The sequence below is a fragment of the Colius striatus genome, chromosome 20 (assembly GCF_028858725.1).
Source record: "Colius striatus isolate bColStr4 chromosome 20, bColStr4.1.hap1, whole genome shotgun sequence".
Taxonomy (NCBI): domain Eukaryota; kingdom Metazoa; phylum Chordata; class Aves; order Coliiformes; family Coliidae; genus Colius; species Colius striatus.
In genome coordinates this window covers 2,329,541-2,344,724 of record NC_084778.1, presented here as the reverse complement: position 1 = coordinate 2,344,724, position 15,184 = coordinate 2,329,541, and the positions used below count along the sequence as shown (strand labels likewise).

Here is a 15,184-nt window from a genome sequence, read left to right as displayed (position 1 = left end):
CTTCTTCACTTTGCTAAAGGGAACGTTTGATCCAAACCATGAGCCTGTGTCAGATCCTGCAGCCCCTTGCTGGTGTCTTCAGGCTTGTAACTCTCAACTAGATATTACAGTTCCCCAAAGGTTTTGCTGTAAGACAGACCATACCCCACACTAATCACTTAGCTTTTTCCCATGTGTGTGCATCCCTGTCATAAGCAGGCAACTTATCTTGTGACTGACAGCAGGAACTGCACAGAGGCCTGCAGATATCCCACGTTACTTTTTGAGGTAATGAAGTCTCTGCTGAAAGACATTGCTGTTCTGCAGCTGAAGAGACAAAACCTCATGGAAGAAACAGCTCAAAAGCAGCTGAGTGCTGCCCAAGCCAGAGAGAACACTCAATGGGGAAAGTCAACAGTGTTTTGCTGAGCACAATCTGACTGGGATCTCAGACCACAAGAGCCATGAACTTGCCTATAAACCTTCTAGAGGAGATGAGCAAAACCAAAAGCCTGATGCTGTAAGTTTGGTGAACTTCTCCTCTGGCATTCTCTGTAAAGGCTTTACTAGCTTTTGAGTAAAGCTGATACCCAGCATCAACATGGAGCAGTGGGGAAGGAAAAGCTTTCAGCTGAAACTAGCAACGTGTCAGGTTGAGACCTCATTTAGAGCCAGCACCTGAATCCTTCTGTACCAGGGGCTGGAATCAGAATGGACACTGCTCATCAGAAAAACAGCTCCCTCTGCTTCAGAGCCCTGGTAAGCTGTGCTGAGGGAGCTTTCCAGAGGCCAGCAGACAAGGGCCTCCAACCACTGGCACGTACTTGTTGGGGTACTTGCGGAAGATGTCTCTGATGACAACAATGGCCTCCTGGACCACGTAGTTGACCTTGGTCTGGATGAGGTCCAGCAGGGTGCTCACACAGCGCTCTGCAGATTGCTAGAGAGAACAACAGAACAATGGAAGTAGAACAAGCTGAAGAAACTCCTAAGAAACTCCTTCCCAACCCACAGCACACCCTGAGGAATGAGACATCCATATGAGAAAAGGCCTAGAAAGGGAAACCAAAAAGACAACAGCTCTCAGCTCAATGTACATGCCCAGAAAATAACCTACAGGCTGACAGGTGCTTGTCTCACATTGGAGACACCAGTTGACTCCAGCTCCTGCAAAAGGTAATGGCTGAAGCAACTGTGCCAGTACATAGCTGGGTCACCACACCCTGACATCTCCTGCATTACTTATGTCAGCCTCTTGCAGGTTAGCAGTTGAAACAGGCCACTGAAAGAGCTCTTGGGCTTGCCCAAGCTGTGGCAATCAGAGTTGGGAGAGTTTTGACAGGAACTGCTGGAAGGTGTCTAGGGAAGCTAGAATACAGGAGAAAACCATTCTGTCAACCACGCTGCAAGGACAGGAGGGAAAAGCAGGCCACACCAGCAAGAGGTTCGGTATTTTTGGGGTGAGGTCACTAGCAACATGGGAAGATATAGCTATAAAAAGAAATCCAGCTGTTGCTAATGTAGCTTTCACATTAATTAGTTCACAATTCCCTGCCACAGGCACTGTGTAAAACAACTGACATGCTCCAGGCTCCAGACTTGGAGTTAGGGCAAATAATTCCAGGAGGTTGATTCCCAGATAGCACAGTGAGGCACGACATCACAGGAACAACCTCCAGCAACACAGAGTCTCAAATAAGGACAACAAGTTGGTTATTAACAGGGCACATATGAAGCCTCATTACACAGCTGGTGATTAATGTGAGAAGCAGACTGCTCACGATGCTGCCTCACCATCAGAACACTGAGAAAGCATTCAGGATCCAGACAAACATTGCAGGGCACAAACAATGGCAATGTAGGTGGATTTTGTAATTCAAGTGAGCTAACAACCCCCTTCACTTTCAGAGCACTTGAAGGCTGGGCAGGAGGAGGAGGAATGAAGCAGCATTTAAGTCACTGGAATCAGTATGAGAATGGGAAAAAATCATAAAGACAAACCTCAGGACTTATAGAGCTGAATTTGGGACAAGCAGAGACTAAAACCTCTTGGTGATTTCTTGCCCTCTAGCTGTAGTGTCATACAAACAGCCTAAAACCACAGTGGCAATGCTGGCATAGGGATCAGCCATGAGAGGAGACACTATACACCAGCATTTGCTCTGTCTTTGCAAACTGGCACTAAAGGCCATTAAGTCTCCCCTGAAATTCACACCAGACAGAAAAATTCCCATACAATTGGCATCAGAGTGAGGAGAGGCAACAGCAAAGTTACATGACTGGTATTGTGGGGTTTTATGACACCTCCCCTGGCACAGCTTTCCAGGTACTGTGCCACTATGGAGGCACTGAAAGGACAATGTGACAGTGTCCTGCTCTGATCTCTTCTGCTCAAGGAGAGATTTGAAGCCCATAACATGGAAGACTCTTCCATTCCATGGAGACTGACCACAGACTTGACCCCTCACAGACAGACACTGCTCACAGTGGGAACCCCACTCAAAGTCCTTGTGAGATGCTTGAGAGCTTCTCATTTCATCTCTTACCAGCTTCTCAACAAGATGTTTTAACAAATGGCCTTAAGGGGCACTTGGGGTAAATCTGTCACTGTTTGCTACAAGCAGTCCAGTCCCATCAGAGACTACAACTAGCAAAGCTTCAAGAGCTGCAGGATTCAAGGAAAAACAAGTTAAAGATTATTATTCTTTTCTTTAGACACTTCAAAGTGCCATTTTTTTTTCCAGGAAGAGCACAACATCCACTTTAAATTATGCAGTATTGATTTGCAGCCCAAGAGTCCCTTGGAAAGTGAGCAGCCACGTGGGCACAAGCACAGCAGAGCAGTCCCTCTAACAAAATTTCCCTGTAGCAAAACACATCTCAGTTCACCTCATCCCTTGTAAACACATTGCTATGTGAAGGTGGATATCCCTGGGGACTGCAGTGGTCTGCCAACTCATGAAAGAGTGCCCCAACCAGAACAGCTCTCATGCTGGAGTGAGGAAGGACAACCAGCCAACATCAAAACTGCTCTGTTTGTCTGTAGAAACCCAAAGGAAGCCTGTAAGGTTGCTGAAGTAGCACATACCACACTCATAGCTGTAAGCCTTAATAATTTCTAAGGGTGCTGGCAGAGTCCCCTGGAATTGAGACAAATGATGGCTCCTTCTGCTTCTCCTTTGCTCCACAGGAATTCTTACTGCAGCCATTTTATTTCCTTTTCCCATAGGAGGGTACTTTGTTTCCTTACAACCAGAGCATCAGATGACTTCATCCAGTGCTGTTACTGGAACAAGCCAATGCACAAGCCTTCACCTCATGCTGTCAAGTCTAGCTACATCACATGGCTTGCTGTAGACATACTCAAGTTAACTCTGAGTCCTTGCCAAATGACACTGTGACATCCCTCAAACCAATATGAGTACTTGAGCCTGTACAAGATCCATCAGCCTTGTTATTCAGCATGGGTATTGCTCACATTTCCAAAAGGAGCTCTACTTCTGCTGTTAGCACCAAGTGCTGCTGTGCAGCAAAGCCAATGCCACACTTGCTCTATGGTGCATGCCACAGCAGACAAATTTATTTACTGTCTTGCTCTTCTAGGAGAGAAATAGACAAAAGGTAAGAGCCTTGCAGGCAGAGCTGGGGTTGCCCATGAATACTCATTCATCAACAGCTCCCACTGGCTGTGCCCTATGTCAAAAAGCAGATTTTTAAGCCTTGGGAACTTGGACACTGATGGCTGAGAGAATGTTCTACCATTAGTCATAACTCACAGTGCAAACAGCCTCTAGTAAACACAGATACACTCTGGATGAGGACACTAGAGATGAGGACAATAATGAGTTGTTCTGGGTTTGCCCTCTAAGTCTGGCTCGTGTCAGAGGAGGAAATGGACCTCATCTTTAGCAGCAGGGTCTTCAAAGGAGCTAAAACTCAAGGTTAACACCACTTACTGAGAGACAATTATCAGAGGGTCACTGCAAACTTGTGGTGACAGTTCCCTGCATATTGAATATGACTGTCACAGTACCAGGGATGGGAAGAAAGAATACAGGGGATGAGGGCAGGAAAGGGTAAAAACTTCTAAAAACACCATGGAACTGCAGGAATACATCACCTTTCATGTGAAACTGGGACAGACACGTGGCCAAACCCTAGTGAGAATGTCCCTACTGAGAACTAAAGCAAACTCCCACTCCCCAGCACAAACACCACTACAAAAGGGCTGCCACCAGCTGCTTTGAACTTCTCAGGAGCCCTCTTCCATGCTCAAGAACACTTTCTGCCTCCACTGCTGTGGCTCCATGCAGACAGCCTCCTGCCTGCACACAACATGGAAGGAGCACTCTGGCATTTTGAACTGCAAACATGAAAGAGGCAGAGATCACCTGCTCTACTGGGCCATGCTTAAAAGAATGGCCATGGCAGTGATAAGCCTGTAAGAGCTGAGGGGAGGAAGGAAGAACGGGCTGTATGGGCAGTCATTCTCTCAGGAGGATAGAAGTTGGTGTAGTCTTCACACAGACTTACAGCAGTTGAGCTGAAATAAGGGAAATCTGTGCCCTGACACCACACTCAGCCAGGCATGATCAGGTTTTTATTTAAATCTGCTGTCAGGCAATGCTCATGGGAACACACTTCAGCAAAAGCTAAATGAGCTCAGCTGAAATGAGCCCATCTATGTGATGTTCTGCACTCAGTTATCAGTTTACTGGAAAGTACCAACACCACAGCATAAGTCTTGCCTCTCTTCACAGGCTTTCTGAGCTTCTGTCAGGCATACCAAATTCATTTAAGGGCAAATTAACAGGGACACCATTACAAGAAAGTACCCAATTGTGAGCAATTTGGTGGACATTCAACTGGCAGAGGACAGTGCTGGACAACTGGCAGCTTTGGATAGCTGCAGAGTTCTTGGGAACTCATTTACATAAGCATCTAGTCTAAAGAGAGCCCACTCCAAATGAAGCCATGAGCTCTACAGACCTTTAACACTAGATAAGCAGACAGATTTATGCAATGTTTGTGCACACTGCATTGAAGTGCCCCAAATCTCTGTAATCTATTCATGTTCTATTGAGCTGAAACAAAGCAGACACAACACATTTCATAACACTGAGTTCCTCAGTTCCTTCTCCCTCCCCCTGCAAAAGGTCAGGCCACAGCTGTCAAAGGACATCCTCATGGATATGTGTCATTCTTCCATTGAAGCCAGTGCACTAAAATACCCTACTGAGGATGACTGAGCTGCTTTGCTCTGTCTGCAAGCTGAGGTGTGAGAGGAGCACAGCATCCTCTCACCTGTGATGCACCTCAACTGGAGCTCACAGTCCTGCCCATGATGTATCCAGGTCCCCTGATTGCCAACACAAAAGCAAAGGAACTTTGTGCAGCGTGGGAATGAGATGGGAAGACACTGCATCATTGTTTTTGAAGACAATGAGTCACAGAAAACCTCGAGGTTCAGATACTTGCCTCAACCTTGATGGCACAGCGTCCAATCGCTCGCACAGCCTTGCGCACGAAGTCAACATCCACCTCAGTAGCATATTCCTTCAGCTCTGCCAGGACCTGCAGAAAAAGAGGTCCTACATGAGCCCCTGGGGTCACACAGAGGGAACACCCCACTCTGACAAGTTCTTGAATACCAGAACAACGAGCAGGATGTGTTTATCCACAGCTAGCCACACACAGTCAAAGCTAACCCAGTCAAACTCTGCAGTCAGTCTCTGTGTCTGAAATGTGCTGCTGTGGATTGGGCAGCATGACCCTGTTTAGGCAGCATGACCCTGTTTTGGCAGCATGACCCTGTTTTGGCAGCATGACCCTGTTTACACATGACAAGGCAGGACAACCCTGTTTAGACAGGACAAAGCCAAAAGATGGCTCAGTCTAGATTACTTTAAAATTCCTCTGGACAAAACTCGAGGCCACAATCAGCTCTGCCACACTTCAGTGTTGCTACTCCTTTTTACACCGAAAGTGCAGTGGAGTAGGGGACACATCCACACATAGAGGCTTTATGTACTGCTTACTGTACTTATTGCTCTGCATTCACTGTATGCAAAGCCTTCAGCAGTAACTGGTTTTGATCTCTCCCTTTTTGTGCTGAGATGCACCTTTGGATCCCAACTGGATCCAGATGGAGGATGCAGAGGAGATCTGAGGACAACCTGAAACACCTATACAGAGATTAATAACAGTGTGAAGATATTTCCTCCCTTAAGACTTAATATTTTTTGGGTTGCTAATGGAAACTGAACAAGAGCTTAGTCCAGGACTTGCTGGGATCATACAGATCACTCACTAAAATACCACTTTGTCTTAATCACTTAGCTTCAAGAAAGTTATGATAAAAAACCCTACACAACTGACATGTCCTCAAAATCCCATTCATTTCAGCTCCTCATGTCAAACATGGCACCAGGGATTTCACTGTGATGTCACAGACAGATTGTGTAAGGGAGAGGGGAACTGCACCAAGTGAGAGAGTCGCTGGAAAAATCTCTGGTCGATGCAAATTGCTCAGAACAATGACAAGAGAGGCCTTGAAGGGCCAGACTGCAGACAAATAAATCTGCAAGGAGTAGACAGGACATCTGTGTTTTGAGGTTTTGTTATTTCCTTGGGTGATGTATGTTGCACAGTGCTTGGAGCACCCAGGTTCAGTAGCTTGTGCTTTTCAAATCCTGCCCCCTCAGACACAACCAGCCTGTTGCTTTGGTCTACAACAGGCACAGATATGAAAAGTCTCAACAAGCTGCACAGGGAGGATGTGGGTAGAAGCCTGTTCTCCTTGGGTTTCACTTCAGGGCACACTTATGATGAAGCTTGGGTTGTTTTCAGCAATGTCTCTTTAGAACCAGGAAAAGATTAATTCATTAGTCTGCAGATCCCAGTCTCAGACTCTGCCCTCCAGACACCACTGCTTTCCATCCAAACAACCTGCATTATCTGAACATGATGCATTAAATTGGTATGGAGCCTCCCAACAGTGAATGCAAAATTCTGAATGCCTTCTGATGGAAAGCAGTTTTGCCAATGTTTTCCATGTCCCCAGCACAAACCAGGTGTGAATTACCTTGTTCTGCCCCAAAAACCATCAGAGAGAGCTGAAGAGAGCTGCTTCAAAATGTCACATTAAATGAAACTGCTCTGTGACAGGACAGGACAAGAATAGCACTAACCAGAGGCATTAATCACTCTGCATTAGTGTTGGGCTTTGTGGCCAGGGTCACACTAGAGATCTCTTCCTTTAAGAAAGGAATTTGGATTAAAACAACATCAAATCCAAGGAGAATCTACACTGGAAAGCAGTCTTACTTCAGTTTAGCTTTAGCTTTGTGCTATTTCCACTCTGGAGGTGAGACAAGCAACACAGAGGTTATTTGAGCTCTGCAGAATGTCTGGGTAAAGCCTTAACAAGTTAACTAACACACTTGGAGTTTACACTTCAGTAATGTTTGGCCTTTCTGAATGCCTCCATTACAGGCACACCTCTCTCACTTGAAATGAGCCTCATTCCAACCAGCAGTGACTCATTTGACAGCAGATATCATCTCTCCTCCTAGAACTGTAAGCTGTTATAACAAGATCTACTTAACGGTCATGATGCAAGACATACCCTGCTATTAACCAATTATGGAGGAGACTCCACCACTCCCCATGAAGCAGCTAGAAAGAGCACTACAGCAGGGACACCGCTGGCTGAAAGCCAGGACAACACTATCAGGAATTGCATACATCCTCATGCAAGGACCATGGGTAGGTTTTTCATCCCCAGAACACATCAGGAGCTCCTCAGCTGACCTGGGCGATGTTTGCTTGAGAAGCAAGGCGGATCATGATGTCCAGTTTCTCCAGTTTGACATAGATGGGGTCGTTGTACTTCACAAAGAACACCTTAATTTCCTGCTTCAGGATTTCAGGCCTGGAGGGAACACAATGGGTTTTTCACTCAAGAGTGGTAGAAGTAATGAGCTCTATCCCAACCAAAGGTATCTTTTGTTTAGAAGCCTGACTAAACACTCTGAGAAACAGAATGGTGTCACTTGGTGTCTGGGACATACAAATAAACACATGAGAACACTTTGAAGGAAAGAAAGATGCAGAAAAAGACTGTTTAGATACAAAAACCAGAACTGAAGTCTAGCTATGCCTACACCTTCCTCCACTGAACTGCTGAGCTGATCACTGCAGTCAGTGCACAACAGTATTTCCAGTGAAAGAGCAACATCCTTATCTCAATGCAAAAACCATCTACAAACTCATTTTGTGCTTTCACTTGCACGATGTCAGGGCACAGTGAATCTGCCCTGAATACAATCAAAGTGCTATTCAACTTTTCCCACCTTTCCAGCCAGGAACAACGGGATTTAAACCTGCACATGGGAGCAAACTGGTGAAATAAACCAACCCACCACACACCAGTATGTCACCAGTCTGAAGAGAACAGCATAGGCACATTGAGTTTCTACGTTACATCCTCCTTCTCCTGTTTGCAATCTGAGTTACAGTCTAATGAGAGGGAAGTCCCTACTGCTCTTAAAAAGGCAGTAAAGAGGGGGGCAGCTAAAGAAATACTGTGATACTAGTATGACAAGTAAAGACAATTAATTCAGGCTACTAGAGTCATGAGACTGCTTAATCTGTCCCTCGAGGGATCTGAACCTGTGCAGGTGGAAACACCTGAAGGTCTCAGATCACCAGATGCCCTTTGACAATCCAGGAACAACACTTGTCAAGGCTTTACCTTTTCTGCACAATCAGGTTGATGTTCCTCAGAGCAACATATTGAACTTCAGGCTCTCCAGACAGCAGGGTCACCAATGGAGGGGCAAGTTTCTTCAGCAACATGTTGTAATAGTCAGAGTCCTTGGGAAGGAGTTCCAGGAACTTCATCAAGACCTTCACTGCTGACAGCACCACGGCTGAGTTGGCGTGAGACAGCCGAGGGGTCACCCGCTCACAAATACTGCAGACAGCAGGAAGAAAGTGCCAATGGATTTCAGGATGTCAAATATTTCAGCTCTTATCTGAATTTAGGAGATACACTTTGCTGGAGACAGCTTCTCAGACATGACTTTGATTTGGTTTAGCTCACAAAGCCTTGATTTCATGAACACAGCAAGATGTGAACACATCTCTTACAGCTTCAGGCTTCTCTCCTGCCACAGGTCAGGAACTCTTGCAGCTCTCAGTATTAGTTCCAACATGTGCTCAGATTTTAGTGCTTTCTGCCTTTGCCTGGTGGTATTCTCTATTTCTGCAGCCTCGTCTGGCACTTACAAACACAACTTTTAACAAAGCAGCTATCAGAAAAACACTTTTGCTCCCATATAATTATTCTGAGGTGATACATGCTCCTGGCTTGCTTCAGGCATTTGCTGCCATTTCAACCATTTGTTTCTGCAAGAAAGAGTGACCTAAACATCCTCCCAAATCTCAGCTTCACCACTTCCCTCAGTGGGTTCTATAATCAATAGCATCCTAAACAATCCATCCCAAGCAGAAAGGAAGTTTGGGTTCATATGGTCTTTCTTACAGCATCTGTCAAGTTTCTTCCCACTCCCTCCTGCATATTGCTAACCCAGAACAATCTTATTCCCATCTGTGCCTCCTGAAGTTTCTTTCCCTGAAAGATCTGCTTTCAGCCATCCTGGAAGGGAAACAGCACATCCAAAAGAAGAGCAGAGGAGTCTAAGTCAGAGTGAGGGGCAGTCCCTAGCTGCCCCAGCCCAAGGTACCTGGTGTGCCAAAGCTGCTCCGTGTCTCTGTGCTTCACACCATGCACAGGGGTAATGACACCAGCCTTGTTGTAAAGGAGAACACTTCATAAAACTAGGTGCTGTCATTCTCCTATCTGAAATAAGGCAGAGCCAAACTCCACATAAAACAGTAAAAAAGCAGTTACTGCCCATCCAGTTTTATCCAGGACTCCTCAGAGGAATTACTGATGAAGAACTAGGACATGTTCCCACTTGTTCAAACTAGTGGTCCCTTTCTGACAAAGCCAGGATAATGCTGGCCTGACACCCTGGAGATCTCTGCAGGTTCCTAGCACTCATTAATAGCTGTTTCTGGCACAGAAACAGAACACAAGGAGGAGGGAGGTGGTGATGGGGGAAATAAATAAACAAATAACCCCCAGGAAGAGTACTGGCAGGGATTTCTACAAAGTGGATTGTTTGTTGTGCCTGAAAATAAACAGTCAATGAAGAAACTCATCAAATTCAAGAAGGCCTGCCCAGGATTTTGCATCTGGACTTGTGCCCCTTCCTTCCTCTTCACTCCCCACATCATTGACATGAACTATATGAAATCTGAGAATGCCCCTGGTCCAAGTATTTTTTTCATGCTGTTTCCATGTTCTCTGGGGGAAAGAATCTCACTTCCCATAGTTCTGAACAGAGATGAGGAGAAGTCTGGAAGTGTATGAATTAAAAAGCAAAAAGTGGACAAAGAAAATGGTTCTGCAAAGAGGCAGATTTCCAGCATCAGCCCCAAATAGCAACACGTGTCCCTTTTAAATGTCTTTCACCTCAAGCCTTATTTCTGCTGTTACACACCTCAGGGACCCCTGTTATCACAACCCCTCTCCCTGCTACCAAATAACCCCAAGTAGCCAAAAAGCACAGCCAAGCATACCTCTGAGCTTCACGATCATCCTTGGGGTTGTAGTTGGACAGGCAGTCCAGGATGAAGATCTGGCCCCACTCTGTGCACTCATTTAAAGCAGTCAGCAGCTTGTTAATGTTCTGAGGGTTCAAATCCAGCAGGTTGCTGTTGGGATGCGATTCACTGATCTCTGACAGGGCAGCCACAGCGTTTGCTACCACCTGGGAGAAGAGAGAGCACAATGAGTTCTTCACTAGCATGTCACCAGTGGCTTGGCAGGGATCAGCTTTGCTCACACTTTGGGCTTAGCTTGGGTGACACATGGGAAAAACACAAGGATCCTGGGGTGTGTTACGAGCTGCTCAGCAGCAGCCAGGATGTCAGCCATCTGAGCCTTCAGGGACCCAGCAAAACCTCACAAACAACCTGCAGAGCTCAAAGCCTGGCTGTAACTTTGCCCTTCTCCAAAACCTGAAGAGTCTCTTGGGATAGAAGTGAAGGAATAGCAGCACAGCAGAAGAGGGCTGCTGACACACACAGGAGACATGAAAAGCCAGCAGAGGTGCAAAGAGCATTTTGCTAGAGAAATTTCAACTTGGAAGTGTTATTGTTGAAGATACATAAAAGTTAAAATGGCCTCTGGGCAGAATGAGGCCCTGGGACTGGGATCTCGCAACACTTTATCCTGGAGAGAGCTCAAGATGGCATCAGGAGGTGTCCACGTGGGATAAGAACAGGTCACCTTCCTGCAGGCTCCAGACCCACCCTGGCTTGCCCCAAGTAGGTATCATCTCCCCCCGCTTCCAGAAGATATTCAACTGATATAGTCAAGGTCTCAAAGCTCTAGTTCCCTTCTCATTCAGGAACAGATGCTTCTTGCCTAATTCCCCCTCCACAGTCCTGCAGCACACTGCTGAACGTGATCCAAGAATCAAGAACCGTCTCCTCAGTCAGATGTCAGGTGCCAGGCAGCCTTCAGCTCTGCAGCAATCCTCTCAGGTCACTCACTTGGAAAGCAAACCCACCATTTCACTAAAATGAACAATTCCTACTAAATTTCATTAACACAAACTTCAATTCCAAATAGTCTCCATGGTATCCATTTGTCTGCCTTATGGGGGCTCTGCAAAGCAGGCACTCCAGCACAGCTCAGCACTGAGCATTAATTGTCTGGCTACGTGTAAGACTACCTGAGGTCTTCTCTTTTCTAAACATGGATGAAAAGATGCAGAGAGGAGGTCCAGGGTGCAGCCTGACATGAGCAAGATGTGGGAGTGCAACACAAATTTCTAATTCTTAATTCCCAGAAACCACAGGATCTGAAGGGCTGGAGGGGACCTGGAAAGCTCATCCAGTGCATCCCCCTGCCAGAGCTGCACCACCTAGAGCAGGGCACACAGGGACTCATCCAGCTGGGTTGGAATGTCTGCAGAGAAGGAGACTCCACAGCCCATCTGGGCAGCCCCTTCCAGGGCTCCCTCACCTCAACAGGGAAGTTTTTCCTTGTGCTTCTTTGGAACCTGTTCCAGCTTGTCCCCATTACCCCTTGTCCTATCATTGGCCATCACTGAGCACAGCCTGGCTCCAGCCTCCTGACACCAACCCTTTACATATTCTAAAAGACACCACACGATGATTTTTAAAATAGAAGAGTTGCACAATATAGAGACAAACAGAGAAAACTTGCAGGCCAGACAAAAGCCTTGTTTTTTAACCTAACTAGAGGAGGGCTTTAAGCCTGAGTTTGACACACAAAAGTGATGAATCTCATGAAAAGGTACTTGCAGGATATCTTACAATTTATATCATGTCCAGCCCAACTCACAATTCACACCTGCTGAAATGAAGATTTATAGCATTATTTTCTGGGATGAAGGCAAAGAAACATCTTATCTCAAATCATCTGATCCTTTGGATGACTAAAGATGCCTTTGATGCAGTACAGAGAAAACAAGAACAGCGCGACCAGACAATTCCCTGCATTGTTCCCATCAGTGCTTGTCATTAAAGCAATATGTCCCAAAGTCATTGCACAAGCACAGCAATGTTGGTTGTTTTGCATTTCACACCTAGAGGTCAGAGATAGGATTTTGATCCAAGATTTTATGAATTTCATTAGCTGAATGAGCCTTCTGTCACCAGAATCATTAGCAATCAGAACTGCTGTCTTCGTGCACTCTTTTAATGAGAACCTTATTAAGACACTCTGCTTATTCTTCCCATGATTTAATTTGCCTAATTCCTGAATGGTTCATGTGACACAGCATAAAACTCAAGTGAAATGTAGTTTTAATTTCATTAGATTTTGGAAGTTTACAAGTGAAAACAAACCATAAAAGCAACTGAAAAAGTTCAACACCATGATGAAAAAGCACCTATAAAACTAACTGAGACCTCTGGAAAGAAAATGTGAAGTAATAAAACAAAGTATTGCAGAAAGGTACCTGTCAGCTGTGCTAAGGAACAGGGCTGAGCTTAGACAAATGCACTCACACTGCCAGGCTCAACCTTTGTGACAGTAATTGGGCCATGTGGATATCCTAAACCCTGGGGCAAGTACAAGTAAAGCATCTGTGCTTCAGTTTTTTCCCCTGCAGAGTAAATGAAGTTTAACACTCTGAGTTTGCCAAAGGCAAAGCATGCACAAAAATGCTGTTACCATGGGCTGCTCCAACCACAGACCTGAGGTCTTGCTTGTAGGATCTTGGGTTCTTTTCAGGAACTATCATGGCAGCATAAGTGCAAGTGTGCAGTTAAGGGCTGAGGATGGGACACTACATGGCAACTCACCAGATGTCAGACTTCCATTAAAAGCATCCACAGGAGAGCTGGATGGCCACATGCACTCAGGACTATGGGCTGTGCTCTCTTTGGGTGATAGAAAAAAAGGACTGGAAGGGACTGTGAAGTGTTTGGTGGCAGATGAGCTCTGCCAGGGGAGCTGGGATCTACAACCTTACAGTCCACAATTAAAGCAGAACAGTGCTGTAAACTTGGTGACAAGAAGAGAAATGAAGCACAAGGGGATAAGGGAAGGGATGGGGAATAACTTCAAGCAACGTTTATTAAGAAGCACTTGCTGGTGATTCGCACTGAACATATTGATATGTTATGGTATGCCAACAAAATCATTAGCATCTTCAAGGCTTTTTACACAGCCACAGCACAGTTGAAATGAAAACAGATTTCAGGAACCAGTCCAACATAAACACTGGTTCAAGTATGCATGCTCACCTCTCTTCCTTGGCACTGCCATTGGTATCACTATGAGACAGGAACATGGAGCAATACAAGGCATCACTACATGGTTTCATCCCTGTCCCCAATGACTCCGACTCTGCTGGCAGCTCTCACCAAGTGATGGCTCAGGCAACATGTAAACACAGGCTGAAGGGCTGTGAGGGTGAGGACTCTCCTTCTCTGGAGGTTTCCAAACCCACCTGGACAAGTTACACAAAGGGTTGAGGATTCTTCCCTTGAAAATTGACAGCAATGCTGATGTGTTTGCTGGGGGTCACGTTAAACGTAAAGCTTTACATGTAGGACAGGCCAGAGTCCTCCATGGAACTGCAATGCCATACCTTGGCTGGCTGAAAAAAAGCTGTGAGCTTCTTCAGCAAAAAAAGTAGTCTCTGCTTCTCAAAACATGCAACAAAGTTCCTTCTGATGAGAAACCAACCAGGAGTTGTGCAACTAATTTAAGAGATTGGAAGAGCAAGACTAAGAGACCAAGAAACTAACATCTAGTACAGCCTTTAGCTGTCAACAATAATGAAGAAAGACAAGGTCAAGCCACCAGCCAAAGACATGTGAGACTGAACAATGAAAAGGAAAACCCTTTAAAAGCTTAAACTTGTAAGTTAACTCACAAAATGTCACACTTGATTCGCGATTAAGAATCTCATCTTTAAGCTAGCAGCTACCAACCAATCAGCCCAAAAAACCACCTAGAAAGTACAACTGCAGAGCAGATTGAAGGAGTAATAATAGTAATAATACTAGCAGCAGCTCCCTGGTTTGCTGATGTAAATCAGCTCACCCTGGGTACATTTGAGCATTACTCAAACAGTCACAGCCACGTCCTCTTAGAGCACAGTTGAGACAAATGACAATAAACCTCCTTTTTGGCTGGAATTTCCTTAGACTCTTGGAGAAGTGTCATTGAGATGAGGATAATTAAATCTCATAGGTTCTTATTAGGAAAAAAACAAACCCTGCACTTAAATCTACATTACAGATTTAACAAGAACCCAACATTTTTAAACCCACCTACAGACAAACCCCCTCTGCAGCCAGAGAGACCAGATCCGACCTCACAGAGAGCTGCAGAGGTAGAAACACTGATTTGCCAGTTATTCCTTCTGTCAGCTCAAACCTTTAGCTCAGAGCAAATGGTATAAAAATGTATTAACAAGGAGGAAAGGGGGTGGGTGAAAACCTCAGTGTCTGCCTATCAACCCACACAGCAAAGCTTTGCAGGGGGTGGGGGGACAGGAGGGGAGCAGGCAGATCTAGAACTCCAAACAGTCAAAGCAATCAGATTATTTTGCTAGCATCCCAGGCTAATTGGAAATTAAACCAAGTG

At 45.5% G+C, this 15,184-nt stretch overlaps 1 protein-coding gene across 15 annotated transcripts in view; it reads right to left on the bottom strand.

The window, feature by feature from the left end:
• AP2B1 (adaptor related protein complex 2 subunit beta 1) overlaps positions 1-15,184 on the bottom strand; it is a 77,869-nt gene that overhangs the window by 47,419 nt on the left and 15,266 nt on the right. For all 15 annotated transcript variants that reach the window (XR_009820090.1, XR_009820089.1, XR_009820094.1 and 12 more), the window contains exons 6-10: positions 10,630-10,820; positions 8,735-8,956; positions 7,792-7,912; positions 5,458-5,553; positions 804-919 (exon numbers count right to left, since the gene is read on the bottom strand). Coding sequence is in view for 9 of the 15 variants with exons in the window: in XM_062012013.1 (XP_061867997.1) it covers positions 804-919; positions 5,458-5,553; positions 7,792-7,912; positions 8,735-8,956; positions 10,630-10,820 (746 nt within the window). In the remaining 6 variants the exon portion in view is untranslated. The remainder of the gene's footprint in view (positions 1-803; positions 920-5,457; positions 5,554-7,791; positions 7,913-8,734; positions 8,957-10,629; positions 10,821-15,184) is intronic.